We start from the raw sequence: 22,759 nt of genomic DNA on the forward strand, positions 1-22,759 counted from the left end.
TCTCCCTGTAATCATTCATGAGCGAGGACCCGAGCCTCTGTTTCTTCGCCCCCCACCCCTGTCCCGAAATATGGTCAGGGATGATGCCAATACCTTCCACACAAGGTGTTTTGAGGATTAAATAGGATTAAATGCGAAATGAAGTGAAATATGAAGTGAAATGAAATGTCAAAATTGCAGAGCTTTGTACAACGGTAAATGCTAGGCAAATGTCATTGTTGTTCTCTTTTGGTGCCTAGAGAGATGCCCAGTGCTCCCCCAAGGTCCACTCACTGGTCGGGGGTGGGGGATGAGGGGGGCGGGGACCTGGGGAGCTCTGTTCTGAACAGCTGGGAAAAACTCGTAGAAAGAAGACAACAAGACCTCTGTCCAGATCAGAGAAGACAGCGTCTCAGGAAAAAAACCCCAACCCATTCCCTGCACCCCACCCTCTGCAGAACAGCTTAATTTTTCTGTGGAATGTGGGAAATGAACTCTAAGACAAGTGATTGTATCTGGTGTCTGAAATAAACAGAAATGTAACCTAACCCACGAACTGTGAAGTCAAATAGCGGAGAAAGACTCACCTGAGCTAACCACAGCGGTCATTTTGATGAGAAGCCTGGAAAATAATTCAGCCTTGGGTAGGCTGCCCAGGGCGTGGGGCTTGGGAGACTACATAATAGAAATACAAGCACGTTGCACGTTGAAATAAAATTTGGGCTGCATGATCTGGAAGCTTTCCTCCTACCCCCACCCAGCCATCTGATTATTACACACTGGTGGAAACCGTGCTGTCCCATCTTTAAAGTCAAGAGATCACTGGGGCGCCCGGGGGGGCTCAGTGTGTTGAGCGTCCGACTTCGGCTCAGGTCACGATCTCGCGGTCCCTGAGTTTGAGCCTCACGTCGGGCTCTGGGCTGACGGCTCGGAGCCTGGAGCCTGCTTCCGATTCTGTGTCTCCCTCTCTCTCTGCCCCTCCCCCGTTCATGCTCTGTCTCTCTCTGTCTCAAAAATAAATAAATGTTAAAAAAAAAAAAATTAAAAAAATAAATAAAGTCAAGGGATCACAGCCTAGGCATTGCCTTCTCTATTTTGGGGGGTGGGGGGTGGGGTGCTAGTCTGACTTGATGGGTTGGAAGGTCATAAGACCATCTTTTCGACCAGAGGCCGTTACTCTCTGAACCTTCTAAGGCAATGTTAGAATTCATGGTCGAGAGGTATGTATCCATTTAGGGCAAACTGAGTTGACCATCAAAGGCCAGTGGCCGGGACAAGTGGGCTCTGGGGACCTGCAGTATGTCCCAGCATCTGGAGAGACAGGAAGGAACATCTGAATGGGTCCACGGTGCAAGAAGCATCAGGAAGTCAAAGGACTAGAAGGGAGTTTGGGGGACAGTCATGGTTCCCTCTGTCCATGAAACCCAGGTCAGCCATTGAGAAGCTAGTAGATACCTCTCTGCCCCACACCATCATGGCTAGAACTACTACCATAGCTTGCTGCTGCACTTAAGAAGCAGTCCTGAGCCTCCTCACAAACTCGTCTTCTGGGCCTGCAGTGCATCATGGGAAATGGGCAACTATAGGAAGAATAGGAGAGCAGAAGGCCCCAAGAGCAATTCCTATCTTTCCCCAGGCACACTCTGACCTCGTGCCTCCTCCTGCTGTCCTTCATCATCATCATCACTACCATGACCACACCCCCACGTATTTTTTCATGCAGTCCTCATTATCTCCCATGCCCCCTAGCCATGCACCCTCCCCTCTAGTCACATCAGGTCTTTAGTCTATCCAAACCTTCAATGTCCGGCTCAGGTCCCACTTCTTCCACGAAGCCTTCCCTGGCCTTAGGGAACAATGGGCCTCTAATGCAGGAAGCAGAGCTCCGTGTTTGACGTTGTCCTGCCCATATTTTCCATCGGGACTCGGAGAGACCGAAGAACGGCATGCTTACCTATGTTGTTAACACATCATCAGATGACCGAATCAGGATTTGAAAAGTTGCCCTTCACAGGCCGAGATGATGCAGGAGAACCACCAAAATGAAGTTTGTTAGGCACGTTGGCAAGGGGAGCGGGAGCCTATAGGAAAGCCCATTTTAATCATGGTTATATACGTACGGAGTCTCGAACAAAGAAACTCTTACCTTTGTATGTTTTGTCCTAGACAGATAATATGTGGACCGACAACCAGAAATCACCCAGAGGCTGATGAGGGACTCAGAAATCACGTCCTCTGAAGAATGACTGGAGACACGCAGAATGTGTATTTTGAAGAGGAGAAGACTAATGCGGATGTGGGATCCGTCTTCAGAAGGTGCTTATTAGACAATCAGGACGAAGGCAGTGCCAGGACCTCCGGGATGAGTTACAGGGAGATACACTTTGACTCAGCATGAGGAACATGCTTGCGATGATTAAATCACCCTGCCTTAAAACACCCATCTCTTGAGAAGAACAAGTTTCTCACCCTTAGTGATGTTTGTCCAATACCGGGTGACCGTGTGATAAAGATGTAGCGACAAGAATCTTGCATTTGCTGGGGGCAAGGGAGGGGGAATGAGAAGGGACTGGCTTATCTTCCAAATTTCCTTCTGGTTCCCATATGATTCTGTATGCTGTATTCCCTCCTGATCAATGTCCTTAGAAGTGGCAAAAACTAAGTTAAATGTTATCAGTGGTTTGGAGGGGCAGAGATGTTGGGGCGTGGGGCTGGAAGAACGGGGAGCGCTTAGCAAGCATGGAACACAGGAAACATTGGGGCAGCTTCCTTCTGAGCATTTCAGGACTGGAAATACAGAAGAGGAACTCCCACCCCCTTGTCCTCGGGTTCTTCCTCCTTGAAAGCAGTTGCCGAAGGCGGTGAGCGAATGAAGAGGGAAAGACAGGCCCCAACAGCGTAAACAGAAGCCTGGGTTCCTCAAGTTGTTGAAATCCAAGAAAGCTGTGTCTGTTGGGGGTGCAGCGGGGGTTATAAACGAGGCGAATAGGAGAGAAAGAGGGGGGATGAATATGGAGGAAAAGGTGAAGGAAGGCACTAGAAACGGTGGAGTCCCAGCAAATGGTAATCTGGCTGGAAAGGAAGCTGATGACAAGAGCAAAGAAGTGGCATGTCATGTGTGGGTACCCCTGTGCGCACAGTCACTGTTTTCACGACATTGTGGCCCAAGAGAGGAAATGCCCCGCTCCTGGAAGAAAGGGCCCAGAGATGAGGTGTGGAGAGGAAATTGATCTGTGCCTACAAAGGGGCTTCTTGAAGGAAGGGGTCCTCGGACAGGACAGAGTTGAGGGAAACGAGAGGGTCACATGAGCCTGTGAGAGTGGCAGCCTGGTGTATACAGAAAACTCTGAATGTGCCGTGAGGACACCTGGGTTCGGGTCCCCGCTCTGCCACTGGTTAGTTGTGGGTCCTGGCGATGTTCCTCTCCCATTCTGAGCCTCAGGACCCTCCTGTGTAAAACTCTGCTCCAGCTGGGTAGTGGCTGCTGTTAATAATTAGGTGCCAACCAAGTTAATGTGTAGCCGGAACATCATTCTTTTGAGTCAGAAGACGACTCGGTGCCTGTTTATGTTTTTGTGCTGGTAATTCGGGTGACTTTATTTTTGTCTTCCACTAATGTTTTAATGATGTTCCCTTTGAAAGTTTCTAACGTTTCTCTCCAGGACTTGAGCTGGAAAGGGAAGAGGTTTTGCCCTTGACCAGGCAAAAGGATAGCAGCAAGTCGGATGACCAAGCGTCCCCATTGGCCTGGGAGTGAGGGGTTTCCCAGGACAAGGGACTTTCGGTTGGTGGCAAACCGGATGATTGGTCACCCTAGTGGCGAGAGAGGTGAAGGCTTGGAGGTGACTTGGAGAGGAGGTCCTGGAAGGGCTCTCCTCCTGTTCCCTTTCTATGTGGAGTTTCCCTCATCGCCCCACTGACTGGTGTGGTGGTTTTCATTATAAGGTACAACTCCCTTATTGGGAGGTACAGGGAGGAGAGGCGAGGGGCAGCCTTCGTATCTGTCACAAGCCCCATTGAGACAACTATTGCCAGGAAAGAAGCCGAAATGCTTGACTAGCACTGATGCTATGGGGATTTTCCCTTTTTCTTCAAAAAAAAAAAAGACCCAGTGGAAAAAAAAAAAAAAAAAGCGATGAGTTGTGAGGCAGACAGCGAGCGGGTCCTACGCGGCCCCAGGAGACAGTGCGCAACTCATTTGCTTAAATTTGCAGCTGACGGCTGCCACCTCTCTATAGGCACCAGGCAGAGAGCCTCTCAACATCAGACAGTGACCAGTCTGGTGACATACGGCTACAAGCATGAACTACCCCTTAACCCTGGACATGGACCTTATCAACTACAACCTGGAGGACATGGTGAGTAGAGACAGATGGTCACCCAGACCCCACTTGGAATTCTCAATTTCCTGTGCCCAGGGCTCAGGGAAGAGGGGACAGCTGTGGAGTCCCCTCCCGCTGTGGATCAGCAGAATCTAGACAGGCCCAATGGCACCTGCCTTTGAAGACTGTGTTTCCCCATTCCAAGGAGGAAGCAGATAAGTAGAGTTGTTGCTTTAAATAGACATCCTTTAGAGGGGATCAGAACTTTGGGTTCCAGTCCTGCATCCTCCCGGGCTTGCTATGTGACCTGGAACAAGTCACTTTGCCTCTCCATTCTTCAGAAGAAGGTCCTCCTCTTATCTTTTAGGGCTGGAATAAGGGTCTAGATGGGAAAGCACTTCGGAAGTGTTCTTACTGTCAGGAACCTGGTGCTGTTCCAGGGTATTTATTCATCACTTGCTATATATGATTGTATCATCCGGGCACTACATTCTGTGTTGAATGGAGAATCTGGAGCTCCTGTGTGTCGGCAGGAGAGGGCTCTTTATGAGGATCTTTGGGGAACTTCTTTCCTCCTTTCCTCCCATGGCCAATGGCACTTCTAGGGAAAGGACTTCCCTTTGTGCTACACTCTGGGCTGGATCAGAAAAGATCCAGATCCTTTCTCCCGACGCCCACTTGCTTTCCTGACCCTAAACTCACCCTGAAATGTTCTCCCACACCCTTCGGTTCCACCGGCTGGAATCCATGCCGGAACTCTACCAGCCCGGTTCCCAGCCGTGCTTGGAAAAGCCCGCCCACTTGCGCAGATCCCAGAGCTAGGAAGCCGCCGAGAATGTGAGGGGAAGAGCTACTTACCCCAAGTCTGGTCCCTCAGACCCAATCAGATAAAAGCAGAGCCAGAACCATCAGTCTAATCCGACCTGCCGCCTAGCCGGTGGGACCCAATACAAAATGAAAACGCGGGGCCCCTTGTTCAAAAATTATTAAGAATTTCAAGATAGCGATCGCAGAGCACTAAACCGAGCGTGGAGCTCTTGTAAGTACAGGGCCCGGCGTGACGGCACAGGCCACACGTCCATAAAGTTGGCCCCGAGAGAAATGACAGACTCTGGGCAGTACCCTCAACCGGGCTAAAACCCCACCGCCCTGACAAAGTGCCAACCTCCCACCCTGGCCCCCAGTCTTGGCCCCTGGCCTCACCCGAGTAGGTTAGTGGATGTTTTCCTCTGCCTACAGCTTTGAGCTGACCACGAACCCTGACCCAGTTGGACGCATAGTAACCAACCCAAGATCTGGCCACTCCTGGCTTCTGAGAAACCGCAAGAGTTTCCCCTAACTGCATGCGCCACTCCACTGCATGAGCTACTAGAGACAGGTGGTGGCAGAGGGCAGGGGACAACAGGGCGTGTCCCATATATTAAAGACCACCAGCAGCCCAGGGAGAGAGACCCGACTACTTGTTGCGAACTGAGGGCCCTTGGCCACAGCCAGGTGTTGGTCATCCTGTCTTCCCTTCCGCCTCTTGAATTCTGAGATCAACTCCAGCCACTTGAAATGTCCATTTTTAAAAGAGGAGCAGCCAATCCCCACGAGTGGCGGACCCACACAAAAACTCCAGATGGCTGACTAAGCACAAGGAGCCAGGTCCCTGGGGTGGGTGTACCAGGGACCGATCCTGCTAGGAAGGCAGACCTAGGCAGACCCAGAAAAGTCTCTGTCCACAGGAACCCTGATTTTGACAGCCCCGGGGCCTGGGCTGGGGGACCTACAGGGGCTGGGCATAAACCTCACCTCCAGCCCCACCACACCAGCCAGGAGGGGAAGCTGCTAAAAAGCAGGACGAATCTGGTCCAACCCCAGGACCTGGACTCCCCTATCCTCTCCTCAGTGATGGTCCCCCCAAAACATTTCACTGTGGGCAGAGCATCACAGGCTACAAAGCCTGTCCACGTGTATCACCTCATTTCATCAAGGTGTAAGGAAGAGGAACCAAAACCAGCCCAGGCTGTCTCGGGCCATGCGTTGGGAGAGGGGAGGATCCCCCACCCCAAATAGGTCAAAAGTCCCAGAAGAATCCCAGTGGAGAGGGCCCCAACTGGAGGTGATTTGAGGAATCAGAGATGAGGGAGGTCCAGCCTGGGGAGGGTTCAGTGTTGGGGCGAATCTGGGCTCAGACATACAGACCGCAGTCTCCACCGGGAACTCTTGTCTTCCTTAAGGACACAGATCCCACCCCTCTGACAGAACGGCATAAAAGCGGCCACGGATTAGGCCCTGAGAATCAGGAGACAAGAACGAATAGTCTTTCAGGAATGACCGGACAAAATGTTTCAAGTGGGTGCTGACCCACGAGATGGTTGCTGTACAAAACCTAGGGTACACATCTACCTGTCCCTCAGACTGGGTGACTGTCCCCAAAGTGTAAATTGACTTTGGGGTGCCACATGGGGACCCTCCCCCAAAACCTAAAGATTCCGCGCAAAGATAGAAGTAGCTTTGGAGCACCTGCATGGCTCAGTTGCTTAAGCGTCTGACTCTTGGTTTCAGCTTAGGCCATGATCTCGTGGTTCGTGGGTTCGAGCCCCGTGTCGGGCTCTGCACTGACAGCTGGGAGCCTGCTTGGTACTCTCTCCCTCTTTCTCTCTGTCTCTCCCTGCCCCTCTCCCTCTCTGCCCCCACTCGTGCTCTCTCTCTCTCTCTCTCAATCAATCAATAAACATTAAAAAAAACCCAAAAACATAGAAGTAGCTTAAAGTCTCCCCCCAGAACCACATCCGGGGCAGTACCATGTTCCTAATGGCCAAAACCCTGGGTACAGAGGAAAGAGGAGCCTGGCAGCTTCACTTCTGAAGGGGGGGAGGGGGGAGGGGGAGGGGGGCAAACCAGGCCCCACATCTCTTCTTCCTTCAAGTGGCAAGCCAGAGTCTCAGATGGTCTTTTGGGAGTGTGGACCCTCAAAAGGAAGAATGGGATCAGGGACACAGACCCCCCTTCGCACCCTTAGCCCGATCTCAATCCTCAAGCCACTGAAGGCTGGAAGGACAGATGCCCGGCTGACCCCATTCACAGCTCTTGCCTCTTGGTTGGGAATATCCAGACAAGGGCACAAAAGGAGACAGAACCTGTGGGTGCTGCCTAAGGCCAGAGCAATGACCTGCGTCTCTGTGCAGACGCATCCTGCGGCCAGTATGACTCAGGCCCCTGGGTCCCGAGGTTCTGCCCAGATGAGCCACGGCACTCAGCAGGCCGGCGCTCTCTGGGGGGCTGAACGCCAAGGCTAGTCTGGCCACAGGACAGACAGCTAGAGAAGCGAAGCTCCCCCACATGTGCCGAGCTACCTGAAGATCGTGCTCATCCTTGGGCAGAGCACGACAGCCCGAGAATCCGAGCATCTGGGAGCTGTGAGTGAGGGGCACTCGAGGGCAGAGCCCAGTCTCCCGTCCAGGGCTGGAATCCCTTCCCAAATACTTGAGCTCATTCTTCCTCCTCCCAGGGGACCCCAACCCACCGTGGGAGAGTTCTGTCTGTGAGAAGCTCCTTTCTCCTTTGACTGAAACACCCAGCCCCCAGCCTCTGCCCATCCCTCCCCATCTGCCCTCGAGAACCTCAAACAGGGAGCCCGTCCCGCCCTCTTGCCTATGGTGGTTCTTCCAGTCCTTGAAGAAGGCATCTGTCCTGGGCTCGGGTCTTCTTCTCCCAAGACTCTGCACCCCGGTACCAGAAAACTTCCTCCCAGGGTGGGGATTTCCAGACCCCTCAGCAAACCGGTCACCCTTGTCCAGACCAAACAAACTGCGATGGTGTCAGCTGCCCACCTACAGGTTTCTGTTCACCTAAGTAAGGTGACGGGAGCCTTTCTGGCAGCCGCGTCACCCTGTTGACTCATCTTAAGCTAGCAACCAGCAGACTCTCGGGCCTTTTTCTTCATCAACTGTCGGTAAGCCAGGTCTTCCCTGACTTGTCCCCCGACGGTTGAAATCTTAAACCCGAGTCTAGGTCTCTATATTTTTTCCCCTGTCAATTCCATCTGGTCAGCTTGGGCCTCTAGTTCCAGGCTGTGGAGGACGCTGCATTGCCTGGAAGGGTCCCCCAGCCGTGTCAGCTGAGACAGGGTGGAGAGTGTCAAAGGGGGGTGAGGGTCCGGGACAGACTCCGGAGGAATGCCCCGGTTAGCCCCTGCCCCACCAGCTCACACAGTCTAATCAGCAAATGTTTGCTAATCCTCACGCTGGCCAGTGCAGCGCCCCGATGCACCTGCTCCCCTCCTCCCCCCCTGCCCATCCTCTCTTCTCCTCAACACCAGAACACAGAATGTTCTAACTCCTCTCGCCCTGTCCCCGGTGCTCAGAGCAATTTCTACCTGGATTCCTGGCTCACTGCTCAGCTTTATCCTGCTCATCAGGTCTCCTTGCCTTCTCTGGGGCATGAGCCCCCGGCCTCTGTGCAGGTTCTCTGCTGGGTACCTGCCTAGGCCACATGCCCTCGTGGCCTGGCCTGGGCACGTGGCTGTGTCTCTACACGGTGCGCGCTGCTGTCAGAGTATGTGTGTGCCTGAGGGCCCCGGGTTCCTGCAGCTTTTGATGTCAAAGAATGAGTAAGCGCTAGGCCAGATTGCCTGCACTGAGCTCCCTCAGGGTGTGAGCCTTGGAGGGTTCCCTTCTGCACCCCACTCCCCAACGTATTTAGGATTCGACGTATTTAGGATTAGGTTCCTCATCTTCCCACCGGGCCAGAGTCAACCTTGCCTCACTACCTCTCTCCATGGTTCGGGGAGGGGTGGGGTGACTGATCCCCTAGGTATGGGAAGTGGCTTTCACATGTGCCACTTCTGAGCCCCCAAAATGTCTGTTTGACACCTCCTGCTGCAATGTACTAACAACTCCCAGCACCCCTCAAACCGGCTTCCTCCCATGTTGTTGCCCTCCCTGCCCGAGCACTTTTCCAAACAAATACCTCTTGGCAAGAAGGAAAAGATAGCTCCCCTCAACCCTCTTTGAAACCCAGCTTCTCAGGAGATGGGAGTTCTAGGGTCCTGGGGGCACCTCCCACTGCACGGATGTTAAATGGGCAATAAACCAATCAGCCTGGATGCTTTAGAGGGTAAGGATTTGAGTGGTTCTCATAAAGGGCCTCCGGGGTCAGGTAGGCGGGCTGTACCTACACAGGCCAGACGTTGCCCAAGGGGCAGTGGGCCGCCAGGCTCCCCCCCAAAGGTAGGCGGAGTCCAGCCCCACTGACTGCCCCAGGCCCCATATCTCTTCGCCCCCTGGTCTGAATTGCTTTGCTCACCACTCACCTCACTGTTTCCCCCGTGTACCTCCTGGTCAATTCCAATAGGAGTCAACGAGCATACTGGAAATAGCTCCCGGTATGGGGACAGAACCCAAGATGGGCTCTAGGCTCTCAAGGGTATTGGGAGGAGGCAGGAACCGAGGAAGGGTGAACAGAAGTGTTTGAGTGTCTGCAGAGGCACAGAGAGGGACTTGCCTCAAACTTTGGAATACAAGGGCCCCCGGCCCTCTCTGAGAAACTGCTCTCAGCGGTAGTAACGACACAGAGAGGGGCGCCTGGGTGGCTCAGTCAGCTAAGCGTCCGACTCTTGATTTGGCTCAGGTCACGATCTCACAGTTAGCGGGATCGTGGGATGGAGCCCTAGGTCAGGCTCTGTGCTGACAGTGCAGAGCCTGCTTGGGATTCTCTCTCTCTCTCTCTCTCTGTTCCTCCCCCTGCTCTCTCTCTCAAAGTAAATAAAGATGAAAAAAACTTGGTTAAAAAGACGCAGAGAATGTAAGAAGAGAATCTAGTTCCAAGCTAGGAAGGAGGGAGGTAGGAAGGTGGGGCTGAGTGGGACCTTGGAGGAAACGTAGGCATTAATGAGACAGGCAGTCGGGGGGAGAAAGAATTGTTCTGTAAAAGGTAGAGTTGGAGCAAAGTCTTGGAGACGGGAATGATGAACCTGGAGGACAGGGCGCCTAAGGCGATAAAGTAGAAGGCGAGGCTTGAGAAGTTGGAGGAATATACATTTTGTAGACACGTCAAGCCCCCGTAGGGGAGTTCAGACGTCACCCTGCGAGCCCATGGTTTTCAAATGAAAGTAGAGCTGGTTTTTGTTTTTTTTTTTTTAATTAAATGAGAGCTCCTGTGTGAACCACACGAGACAAGAGTGGAGAAGTTTGGTTCGAAGCGAAGGAGAGGAGCTGAGCCTCCCCCTCCCCCCCTCCCCCCCCCCCCCCCCCCGCCCCCAGCCCCAGGAAGCCCTGCAAGGACAGTCCCTGGATAGGATCACGCTGTGTGGAGTGCCCTGCAATCGGATCTGAAATGTGGCCGTGTGTGTCAAACCTCTTTCCCTAAGAGAACATGCAGTTAATCTCATTTCTTTTTGAGAACTACATCGTATTCTGTTGTGTGAATGCACGGAGAGCTGGCTTACGCCAATCTCCTGTTGAGTAAGTGCATCACAAACATGACTTCTTATAATTGGCTTTGCTATTAAATGTGAAACCGGGCGAGGGGGGTAAAGGTGAAAAGCAAACCACTGCTTACAGGTAACCGGGGACCAACGAAGGACTTTAAGCAGGACACTGACGGGATCTGCAGGTTGGAAAATTCCTCCTGTGTTTGGCGGATGGACAAGGGTGGAGAAGTTGCTGGCATGGGGCCATGGAGGCGGTAGGGTGAACAAGGGCTGGACTGAGGCTGTGGCAGAGGGATGCTGGGGTGGGGGGAGGCAGAGGGCTCTGCCATCACACCGATGTATCCCCCACCCCTTTCCCCCAGACCCACTTGCCCCGGGGACCAGAAGGAAAGACACAGGTTGGGGACCTGGGTCTGCCCACTGAGAGCGAATGTGTGACCCACAACTGGGGCCCCTGGGTGGCAGCGTAACCATCTCCTGCCTTGTGCAAGACCCTCACTCTCCTGGAAGAAGGGCAGTGTGAGACCATCTAGAGCTTCTGTGCAGAGTATCCTGTCCCATCCTCTGCCTCCCCGGGGCTCATCATTTATAGAAGTGTCTTTTTCAACCCACATAAGTTGGTTATAATTGGTTTGAAACCATGGGGAGGGGGCTGGTGGGAGGGGTGGAGAACAGGGCTGGGAAGTGAGGAGGAGCAGGTGCAGGGGGACAGCTGCGAGTGAAAGGTATGAAAACAGACACCGTGTCTTCCTTTGCGGTTAGCTGGGTAAACAACCTGAGCGCTGGTGGGGTGGGGTAAGGGGGGAGGAGGAGGGGGGGAGGAGGAGGAGGAGGTGAGGGGAGGAGGAAGGGGAGGAGGAGGAGGAGGAGCTTCCAGAGACAAAGTGGGCGGCGCATCACCCTCTCTTGGAACAGCAACACCCCTTCCTCTCTTCTGAAGCCAAGAAGGAAGCAGAGGAGGGAGCTCCCGAGTGATGGGCAGGAGCAGGGAGGGAAGCCCAGGCAGGGCTGCGTAGTGGTGGAAAAATCGGCTCTGGAGGGAGATCAGCGTGGGTTCAAACACACCTGACCTTTGTAAGATAGGAAAATCACAGGGACGCCTGGGTGGCTCAGTCGGTTAGGCGTCTGACTTCGGCTCAGGTCATGATCTCACAGCGAGTTCGAGCCCCGTGTCAGGCTCTGTGCTGTCAGCTCAGGAGCTCAGGAGACTGGAGCCTGCTTCCGATTCTGTCTCCCTCTCTCTCTGCCCCTCCCCTGCTCGCTCTCCGTCTGTCTCTCTCTCTCTCTCTCTCTCAAAAATAAACAAACAGTAAAAAAAAAAAAAAAAAAAGACAGGAATAGCACATACCTGAGCTTGTTATGCGGAGTGAACAAAGCAGGAGGCTAGCGCTACAATTTCAGCTACAGTGAAGACATTCAGGAACAGGGAGACACATCAAGAGGAAGCCCGTAGGCCACACCAGCAGCTGCCCCCTCAGCAGGATCTTAGGTTTTAGCGCCCACTGCTCTGTTGGGAATTGGAGCAGACGGCCCCTTGCCCCAACCAGACCCATTTCCAAAACTGAAGTTCCAATTCCACGCCGTGAGCCGGCGGCCTTCCCTACCCGAGGACACGTAAACTCAAAGCACCTAACAGGTGCACAGCCCTTTAGAGTCCGTGAAGCCTCTCCCTACCAAATGCACCACGCATCTCCTTCCATCTTCGTCACCACCCCGCGAGGAATCAGTCCCGTTTACAGTCGAAACCTGCAGCTGGAAAGGGCAAAGCGATTTGTTCGTGGACACACAGGGGGAGGTGGGGATTTGGTCGGTGGGATGTATCGGGAGCCCAGGGACAAAGGCAGCGTGGGGGTGGGGAGGACAGGAGAAATCTACAGGGGACTCGGGGTCCCCCTGTGAGGGGGAAGATGGGTCCTCAGTTCCCAGCCCTGCTGTCTCCTTGCCCTTGCAGTACAAGGAACTAGGCAACTACAGCGACAGCACGGAGAGCCCCGCGGTGGAGAATCACCTCTGCTCCACAGCGGAGGGGCCCCTCCTGTCCTCCTTCAAGGCCGTGTTCATGCCCGTGGCCTACGGCCTCATCTTCCTCCTGGGGATGATGGGCAACATCCTGGTGCTGGTGATCCTGGAACGCCACCGGCAAACCCGCAGCTCCACCGAGACCTTCCTGTTCCACCTGGCCGTGGCCGACCTCCTCCTGGTCTTCATCCTGCCTTTTGCCGTGATCGAGGGCTCCGTGGGCTGGCTCCTGGGCACTTTCCTCTGCAAAACTGTGATCGCCCTGCACAAGATCAACTTCTACTGCAGCAGCCTGCTCCTGGCCTGCATCGCCGTGGACCGCTACCTGGCCATCGTCCACGCCGTCCACGCCTACCGCCACCGCCGCCTCCTCTCCATCCACATCACCTGTGCCACCATCTGGCTGGCGGGCATCTTCTTCGCCTTGCCGGAAATCCTCTTCGCCAAAGTGAGCCGCCTCCATCGCAACGACTCTCTGCCGCGCTGTACCTTCTCTCAGGAGAACCGAGCTGAAACCAACGCCTGGTTCACCTCCCGCTTCCTCTACCACCTCGGGGGCTTCCTACTGCCCATGCTGGTGATGGCCTGGTGCTACGTAGGAGTGGTGCACCGGCTGTGCCAGGCCCAGCGGCGCCCGCAGAGGCAGAAGGCGGTCAGGGTGGCCATCCTGGTGACGAGTGTCTTCTTTCTCTGTTGGTCGCCCTACCACGTCGTCATCTTCCTGGACACCCTGGCGAGGCTGAAGACCGTGAGCAACAGCTGTGAGCTGAACGGCTACCTCTCCGTGGCCATCACCATGAGCGAGTTCCTGGGCGTGGCCCACTGCTGTCTCAATCCCATGCTCTACACGTTCGCGGGCGTCAAGTTCCGTAGTGACCTGTCGCGCCTCCTGACCAAGCTGGGCTGTGCCGGCCCCGCCTCCCTCTGCCAGTTCTTCCCTACCTGGCGCAAGAGCAGTCTCTCTGAGTCAGAGAATGCCACCTCCCTCACCACCTTCTAGGTCCCGGCCCCCTTCGTTTCTGCTTTCCTTGGGGGATGCGGTGTTACTGGAGCCCCTTCCACGGGACCTGGGATCCTAAGAGCTCGCCGTGGCCTGGCTGTGTCCTCACATGGGGCAGCTGGATGAACCAACCCCTCTCTCCAGGACATCCCTGCCATCGCTTCTTCCAGCCCCAGGGCTGGGCTGCAGGCCGGGGAGGGGAGGCAGCCCAAAGGCAAGAGCAGAGGATACCTGTGCCCGGCTGTATCCCCCGGGGCTGAGATGACCCCCCCACACACACACACACCTTGTTTCATCTTAACCATTGGAAGCTCAAGAAACAACTTTTACTTCTGCCCTGGCCCATTGCGGAAGTCAGTCCCCTCCCAGAATGCACTCCGTCAGCTCAGGGACCACCCACCTGCACCACTACCCACCTCTCCTCTCGCCCCACCTGCCGAAAGAAGCTAGAGGCTGAGCACCGGGGGATGGATGGAGGTCAAGGCCGAGGAAAGGCCAGCTGGCAAAAGAACGCGGCCTTAATGTCTCAGTCACTAACAAACACAGACGTTCTGCCGGGCCTCCAGCCCTGCAGCATCTTGACCAGGCAGGAAACTCAGACTGACCCAATCCCGGAAGCTGCTCCTGGCCCTGACCAAAATGGCCCCGGGCCAGCCCCGCGTCACTGGGCCCTGGGAGGTCTGCAGACTGAGGGCAGACTCCAGGCGCCCTCAGAGACCAGCCAGCCAGTGTCCTACAGAAGAAAGAAGGCCCAGCCAGCAGAGAGAAGCCACTGACAGGAAAGATTCTCCTTCCTTAGCCCCAAGGAGGCGCAAGTAAAAACCAAGGCCTGCTGTCTTCTCTGCCCAGCGTAAAGAGGGCCAGGGGCAGTAGGGTCCGGGGTCCCGGCGGGTCTGGACACTGATAAGGAAGGAGGCAGTTCGTTCCTTCCCGCCCCCCCTCTCTGCAAGCTACACAGCAAAGGGGTCGCAATCGCACGGAGGGAGCACTTCGCCGAGAGTCAGAACGGAGATGGAGACCCGGCCCCCAGAGAAGGACGACAGACTGAAAGGGGCTTCTGGGGGTCATCACATCCAGCGCCCTGCCTGCAGGCCAAACCCAGAGCTTGCCTGTCTCTCTGGGCCTCAGCAAGAGCCACGAGGCATCCCCTTCGTCTAGGCAGGGTGAAAAGCAGGCCTGGGCAGGGAAGTCCCCGAGCCTCAGGAAGCCAAGCCCTGCCCCTGAGAGGATACTACTCAGATGGAACCAGAGGATGCTGCTCCGTGCCTGCCTGCCCAGAGAGGGCTCTCCCTCCCTCCTCCGCAGCCTCTGGGCTCGCCAGGGCGGGATGTCCGGGACCCCAGCACTTGCTGAGGGCACCTCTGGGTTGCCCGGTCCCGCTCAAGGCAGCTGGCCAAGTTCCCCGGGAGGCCCCCATGGTGGAATTCAGAGCTTGTGACCCCAGGAGGGAGGGCTGTATCTTCACCGTAGGACCCTGGGAAAGCCCCCGGAGCCCCGCTTTTTCTCTCCCAGCATCCAACAGTAAGCTGGGCAGTCGAGTAGCCAGACACAGAAGCAAAAAGGCAAGAGGATGGATTTTAATTTTCTCTTTTTAATAAAAAGGCACCTATAAAACAGGTCAATACAGTACAGGCAGCACAGAGACCCCCGGAACAAGCCTAAAAATTGTTTCAAAATAAAAACCGAGAAGATGTCTTCACATATTGTATTTATATATTTATATTTATATATATATATTTATATAATGGTACAAAATGGCTGGGGGTATGGCCATGGATGGAGGGAAGTAGGCTGGCCTGTGGAGTTCACCTTGGAAAGCTAGTCTGGTGGCGGAGATGGGAGAAGAGAATGAGGAGGGCATTAGGCCCTTTGCGGTCTGACCCCTCTCTCCTCTGGGCAGGAAACACTTAGAGTCAGTTTGGGGAGTCTTGGGTCAGGGTGGGGGGGGGGTGGTTCATGGGTACAAGGCCCAGGTTGAGGCAGGGTGGGCAAAGCGCCTGGCAGGATGGAAGCTAGGTGGCCCCCAAACACAGATGTCGGGGCCCTGGCCCTGGGCCCCCGGGAAGGTGCTGGGGGAGGCAGGGGCCTGCAGCCAGCCGGCCCCAGAGGAAGCGCTTGACCTGGCTGACGGTGGACTGAGGACAGCACCAGACTGGGAAAAGTGGGGCGAATTCCCTTTGTATCACAGCTGCCAATGCTAGACCAGACCCTGCAGATCAGGAAGGCTGGGGATGGGGCCACGGCAGAAGACCCCTGGTCTAGAAATGGCCCTCGGCCCCGGAGGCGGGCCACAGAAGGCCAGGGAACTGCCCTGCCACCTCACAAGGCAGGAAAGGAAGTGAGAAAAGGAGAAGTGTTTTACTCCTGGGGCCAAGGGGGCAAAACACTGAGTCTGTATGGCTTCAGCTCTGACCAGAGGCAGGTGGGGAGTTTTGGGAACGAGCAGGGGACTGAGGGGGAGGCAGTGGCTGCGCCTGGGCGGGCACAGAGCCCTGAGCCCGGGGCAGGGGGACCTTGCCGGTGAGAAGGCAGGCAGAGAGGAGGCGACAGGAGGCCCCCTGCTTTTCCAACACTTTCTCTAATCCATGCTCAAAGGACGGAGGCTGGAGAGAGACAGATCTCCTCAGCCAAACCCTTTTCCTTCCGCCTTTGGTGATAGGAAGTAGGTGGCCGTTCCTGGAAGAGACGGGGCCTGGGGGTCACCTGGCCCAGGGCTACCGCAGCAGGCACAGGACCACGCGGACCACCGTGCCACCACCCCCTGGCTCCACTCAAGGGGGCCACACAGCCTCCACCTCTCCCTCCTTTCCTTCATCCCACACTGGGGAGGGAGGACTTCAAGTTCTGGCCAAGGTGTAGCAGCAGGGGATACCAGCCATCCATAGCTGGGAAGCCAGGGCCCCGCGTCGCCTGTGGCGGGGCGAACACACACGCCCGTGCACACAGTCTCCTGAATCATTCAGCAACAGACAGACTGCCGCTCTGGGAGGCCTCAGCCCGGATGGGGCTCTCCAGGAGGAAGCCTCGGTGGTCTGACCTCAGTGTAGGTGCCGGGCTATCTTTCATTTCACCGTTTGGGGAAGGGACCGGAATGGTATCCTTACAGACCCAGAGACAATGCAAACACTGGGTACCTGTGTCAGACTGCATGGTCCTGAGTCCAGGAGAATGGAAGGGACAAGAATTTGAAGAGGGAGGGAAGGGTTTTCTTTTATCCTTTTTTCTTTTTTGTGACTTCTATCAAAACACAGAAATACAGCACACACACAAACCGGCACAAAAGCGCAGCGCTCTATTTACAGCTGCGGCTGGCACCTGCCCACCTGGCCAGCCGCCTGCAGGGAGGGGTGGGAGAGGGGGTCAGCCACATCAGCAGGGAGAGGAAATGAGGCAGGAAGAGACAGAAGGAAAAACAGGTGGGAGCAGAGAAACCAAGAGGAGAGAGAAGCTCGCGGCAGAAAGGAAAGGGACAGAGTGGGGAGACCTCCTCCTCCCCCTCTCCCCCCACGGACGCGACACAGGACTCCGAAAGCACAGCTGCAGAGGGTGGGTGCAGAGAAAGAGGGAAGGGAGAGGCTCCATAGGACTGGGGAGGAACGGGCGAGGGGCAGTCCCGGTGGTGGCCGAAATGGAACCCCAATCCAAAACCCCCCACCCCGCTCTGTCACTTCCCCTTAAGCTGCCAGCACATCTGGTTTCCACAAAATGCCACGCCCCACACAAGCCCCTCCCACCCCCTCCACCCCACCCCTTGACCCAGGCCATCCCAACACTGGAGGGGAAGGAACTTTCTTAAGGTTATCATATTTGCAGTATCGCCCCAGCTCCGGCCCCGCACGGGGACTGCTAGAAGGGCAGGTTGGCCATGCTGCCCGGCGCCGGGAGGTAGCCCATCTGGCTGTCCAGAGACACGCTGCGCTGCCGCAGGGGATGGGACACCATGAGGTTCTGCTGGGGCGGGGGGCCCATGAGGGAGCCCTGTGGGGACAGCATGTGGGGGGGCTGGCTGTAGACCTCGCCCCCCACGCCCCGTTGCTTCATCAGCATGAAATTCTGCTGGGTCATGAGGCCTTGCGGAGGCGACATGACCCCCTGGTGCAGGCCGTGGGGCACCATGCCCTGCTGTGGGGGCACACCTGTCCTGCCCAGCAAGGACATCTGTCCGGGGTGGCACATGGACATGTTGAGCCCCCGCTGGACGCCCTGCTGGCCCGGGAGGTTGGGGGGCCGTGAGGGGGTCTGCTCCGCCATCATGTTCTGCAGGTTCATGAGATGCAGATTGGGGGGCTGGGCCTTGGGGGGCTGGTTCTCGCTCTTGGGGAAGTACTGGAGGGTGCTGCTTGGCTTCTCAGAGGGGATGATCCTCGACAAGTCGAACTCAGGGATCCCCGTCGGGGTGGGCCGGATCACCTCGCTCAGCTCGGGGTCGTTCAGCACTGATGCCACCCCGGGGAGCACGCCCGGCGGGTAGGCGTCGCCCATGCGCCCAGCCATGCCTTTGCCCATCAGGTGCTGCTGAGGGGGCATGGGGCCGGGCGGCTGGCTAGGCAGGTCCTCTGGGGGCAGGGGCATGCCTGAAGGGTAATGCTGCTGCAGGCCAGGCCCCCCACCCCCACCCCCACTGGGGGCCATGGCACCGTGGGGCTGCTGCAGCCGAGGAGGGAAGGGCATCATCTGGGAGGAGCTGGGCACAGGGCCGCAGGGGGCATTCAGGGAGTCTGGGCCCCCTGGAGGCAGCATCATCGAGTTTTGAGGGGGCCCTCCTGTCCCCTGCGCATTGGGGTGCAATGGAATGTTGGACCCCAGAGGGGTAGGGGAGGGCAACATGGTAGGTGGGGGTTCGTGGGACAGGGGCTGCTGGCCTGGCAGGTTCATGCCCATGGGGCTCTGGGCAGCAGCCGAGTTCAGGTGCATCTGGTTGGGCTGGTTATTGCTGATCCCTGTGGGGAGAGAGAAAAGAGGGTCAGAAGCTGTGTGCACCCAGCTGTGAGAGGGTGCAGAACTCAGTCCTTCCCCACTCCCCAGCCAGGCTCATGCCAGGAGGGGTAAGGGGCCTCCACCGTGGGCCTGTCCTGGCTGCAAGGGCATGGACTTGAGGCATTCAAGTTAGAAGCCAAGAGACCCAAGTTCTGGCCCAGTTTGCCATGGGGTCATCATTGGATGTTGGAAAGACCACTGGAGTACTCTGGGCTTCGTTTCGCTAAATTGACGACAAGCGGGAACTTGACCCGGGACGTCACACCCCCATACCCAGGGCCCACTGGAAGCACACGAAAGCCAGCATAACCACAGGGGTGACTGCTGGCCATGGCATCTCTTCCCGTGCCCGGTGCCCACACCAGCTCTCCTCCTTGCGGCCCCCTTCCCGCCTCGCACCTGGCCCAGAGCCCTGCGGCGGTGGCGGAGGGGGGAGCAGGGGCCGGTCGGGCAGCAGCTCGTCGTCAGAGGTGGCGATAGTCTTGATGGCATTGTGGTAGAGCGGGGTAGAGCTGGGCATGGCGTACTTGGACATCTGGGACATCATCAGTGACAGGGGGTTCTGGGAAGGCGTGGGGTCTGGGGAGGAAGTGAATGGCAGGCTGGGGTTCATGAGGCCGCTGGGAGGGTTGGCGGGAGGCGCTGAGGAGCTGCTCCGGGGGCCGCTAGGCGGGAGGGCACCTACAGAAGCGGGGAGACAGAAAGAGCGGGAGTGACTGGGGAGGGGAAGACGAATTTGGCTGCTCACGTTGTGGGTGAGGGAAAGGCCAGCTCCCGAATCTCCCGACTCCTCCAAGCGCACCTCCGTTCCAGTGTTCTGCTCAGCACCCTCAACGTGGACCCCCGCTATCACTACAGCCCACCCGTCTTCAAGCAACTCCTGCAGCCTCAGGGGTCCAGACAGTGGGGAGACCCCAAGTATGAACCCCTCAAAATGCCTGGGAGATCACCACGGCGCTCCCTGCGGAAGCTCACGCCCAGCTGGTGACATGTGCCCCTTAAGCAGAGCCATCCACCTCTGCGCCCGGATACAGACACCTTCACTCACTTGCCTGCCCCAGCCCGAACACGCCCCCCGACCCCGGGAGGTTCCCAGTGCCAGAGTCCAGTGCCTCCCTGCCTGGCCTGGCGGACTTACCCTGTTCCATGTTGCCCAGGGTGGTGGAAGAGTTCATGTTGAGAGGCGGCTGCTTGTTCTGGGGGACCCCAGGGCTGGGCATGGCTGTCTTGGGTGAGGCGACCCAGCCCGGAGAAGGCACCGCCATGGAAGGAGACTTGAGCCTGCTGGGCGAGCCAGTGGGCGAACGGACACTGAGAGAGGAGCTGAGGACCTGGGGTGACTTGAGAGGTCCCGGTGGGTTGGCCGAAGGCAAGGGCACCATCTGTGAGGGAGTCTGGGGTGATTTGAGGTTGGCAGAGGGCGATGTGACCAGGGGTGAGTGCACCTGGCTAAGGGTGGGCGACTTCAGGTGCCCCATGCCTGGTGAGCCCATCTGATTAATACTGATGGTGAGGTCTGAAGGCCGTCTGCCCAGCCCCCGACTGGGGGCCGAATGCACGGACCCGGGAGGATTGGACGCGGGGGGCAGAGGCATGTGGCTGAGCCGGGTGGTGCCCACATTGCCCATGGGCATCGAGCTCTGGTCAGGACTGAACATGTCTTGAGTATTGCCCATGTCCTGGGGCATGGCTTGGTAGGGTCCCTGGCCCCCAGAGAATCCCTGCTGGCCCTGGTTGGGAAACTGTGAGGGCATAAGCATCTTCTGCGGGCCACCCATCATGCCACTGCTGTTCTGGGCCCGCACCCGGGCCATCTCCTCAGGGCTGAGGCCCTGCGGCCCCATCATGTCCCCCGGGCCCCGCATCTTCTGCGACATCAGCATCTGCTGCTGTGGGGTCATCTGGACGTTCAGGTTCATGTTCATGTTCATGTTCACATTCATGTTCATGTTGAGGTTGCCTGGCCCCATGGGAGGGTCCACCTCTCTCAGCCCAGACTGCCCCATGGGGGGGCTCAGGAGGCCCCGGCCTCCACCAAACTCCATGCCCATGGGGGTGCCCGCCAGGCCCTCGCCACCAGCCATCTGCCCGGGGAATATGGCCGGATCCATCTGCCGATGCGCCTGCATCATCCGCTCCATCTCCATGCCCTGCCCCATGGCGCTGCCTGCCATGCCCAGGGGGCGTTGCATGCCCATCGACCGCTTCTCCAGCAGCTGGTGCCGCAGTAGCTCCTCCCGGACCCGAGGGGTCATGAATCGCTCTGCTTCGCCCTGCCCCCCTGGGTAGGGCACAGCATTCTGGGCAAAATTGCCGGGGCCCCCCATGGGGGGCAAGTCTTCGGTCCAGCCCATACCCGGCCTCACAGGCCTCTGCATGGCATTCATGGGCACCTCCATGGGCATACCCTGCATGCCCCCAAACCCAGGCACCCGTTGCATCTGGTTGCCGGGGAAACGGGGGCCTGGAAAGGGAGGTCCGCCCCGGAGCTGCATGGGATCTTGGACGTCCATGGGTCCCCGCAGCTGGGCACCCATCCCTGGTGGCCACTGATCCCCAGGCTTGCTGTGGTAGGGAGGCGGCGGCCCCCTCACCATCATGCCCCCCATGCCCATCATGTCCTGCAAAGGGCGGCCCCCGTGCAGCCCAATCTGCTCCTCCTTCCGCCGCTTCTCCTCGTAGTATTCTTCCTGCAGCTTGCGCCAGGCCACCTGCTCCGGCGTCAGGCTGTCCTGACCCAGCCTCTGCATCATCATGTTCATCTGTTGCCCCATGTCGCCGCCCGGGGGGTGCCCAGGCACTTCATGCTCCAGCGGGGGGCCCCCTAGGCTCTGCGTCTGTGAAATCATGGACTGCAAGGGCTCCTCGTACTTCTTCAGCCCGCTGGGAGGGGCCGCAGGGGGCTGCTGGGGGGCGGGAGGGGCTTGTGCTGGTGGGCCCCCCTCCACGGCTCCTCCTGGGGGCCCCTTGAGGAAGGGCTCGGTCTCCCCGCTGCGGAGCAACAGCCGCTCAATGTCTCGAAGCGTCTGGAGGGAGCGCTCCCGATGCTCCAGCTGCTCCTTGGACAGGCCTTCCGAGCCCACCAGGCTCCGCTGCCCGTTCCCGGTGGGGGCGGCCTCCCCCAGCAGGGCAGGGCCCGGGGCGCTGCCGGGGTCTCCTCCAGGAGGCAGCGGGTTATTGGCGGTGGCGGCTGTAGGGGTGTTGGGGTGGGTGCCCCCGGCGCCACCGCCCGTGCTGGCGGCTCCCACGGAGTTGGGTGTCAGGTCCTGACCGGTGTCCTCGGGAGGACCCTCCGAAGGCAGGGCGGGCGGTGCGCTGCCAGGGGCGGGGGGCGGCGGGGGCGGCGGCAGTGGCTGGGGCTGCGGCGTGCCTGCTGATGGCGTGCTTAGGGGTAGCGGTTCTGGGGTAGGTGGCACTTTCGGGGCCTGCAGGACGACAGAGGCAGAGTGTGAGACAGCTAAGGGGATGCGCCGGCCAATCCTCCTGTTCACAGAGGCGCCGCACCCACCTGGTCCAGCTTGGCCCGGGGCACGTTCTGCTGGTGGTAGGTGAGGATGGAGTCGGCCCGGCCCTGAAGCACCGCCTCAGCAGCCCTGCACGGGAGGGAGGGTCGGGCACAGAGAGCTCAGAGAGGGGGCGGGAGGGAGCCCCTGCCCTCCCCCAGCCCAACCTAAGCCTGGCTCCCTGCAGCCACACACTCAGGCTGAGGGGCACTGGGGAAAGGGAGCCGGCTCGGCCTGCCCCGAGGCACTTACGTGTTGGCCAGGTGGGTGGTGAAGACGTACACGTACTGCGAGGGAGGCTTTCCGGGGACGCCCCCACCCCCGCCCCCAGGGGCATCAGGCCGGAGGCCTGGCGGAGGCCCGTGGGGGGCGCCTGGGGCGCTGCTCTCGCTGAGGGGCAGTTGGGCGGCTTGGCCGGGACCCAGCTGTGGGGCCGCCATGGCTGGGTCTGCTACATTACAGTCTGCTCGAGAGAGGAGAGAAACAGGGTAAGCAGCCCAGATTTAGAAAGGAGAGCCAGCTGGCACTCCCCACCACCCCA

At 57.8% G+C, this 22,759-nt stretch overlaps 2 protein-coding genes across 7 annotated transcripts in view; one reads left to right on the forward strand and one right to left on the reverse strand.

The window, feature by feature from the left end:
- The first annotated feature begins 4,129 nt into the window (after positions 1–4,129).
- On the forward strand, positions 4,130–15,437 carry CXCR5 (C-X-C motif chemokine receptor 5). Its single transcript, XM_043579547.1, has 2 exons — positions 4,130–4,337; positions 12,671–15,437. Exons 1-2 carry the CDS (start codon positions 4,281–4,283, stop codon positions 13,736–13,738), a joined length of 1,125 nt encoding a protein of 374 aa, XP_043435482.1. The 5' UTR covers positions 4,130–4,280; the 3' UTR covers positions 13,739–15,437.
- Positions 15,310–22,759, reverse strand: part of BCL9L (BCL9 like) — a 28,581-nt gene continuing 21,131 nt past the window's right edge. For 5 of the 6 annotated variants that reach the window (XM_043579542.1, XM_043579541.1, XM_043579544.1 and 2 more), the window contains 5 exons: positions 22,471–22,681; positions 22,224–22,308; positions 19,854–22,140; positions 19,115–19,396; positions 15,310–18,678 (listed from right to left, as the gene is read on the reverse strand). In XM_043579542.1, the coding sequence (XP_043435477.1) occupies positions 17,585–18,678; positions 19,115–19,396; positions 19,854–22,140; positions 22,224–22,308; positions 22,471–22,681 (3,959 nt within the window). In that variant the 3' untranslated portion in view covers positions 15,310–17,584. The remainder of the gene's footprint in view (positions 18,679–19,114; positions 19,397–19,853; positions 22,141–22,223; positions 22,309–22,470; positions 22,682–22,759) is intronic. The other variant, XM_043579546.1, reaches the window with a different exon arrangement.

Source organism: Prionailurus bengalensis, chromosome D1, assembly GCF_016509475.1.
Source record: "Prionailurus bengalensis isolate Pbe53 chromosome D1, Fcat_Pben_1.1_paternal_pri, whole genome shotgun sequence".
In the NCBI taxonomy this organism is placed as follows: Eukaryota; Metazoa; Chordata; class Mammalia; order Carnivora; family Felidae; genus Prionailurus; species Prionailurus bengalensis.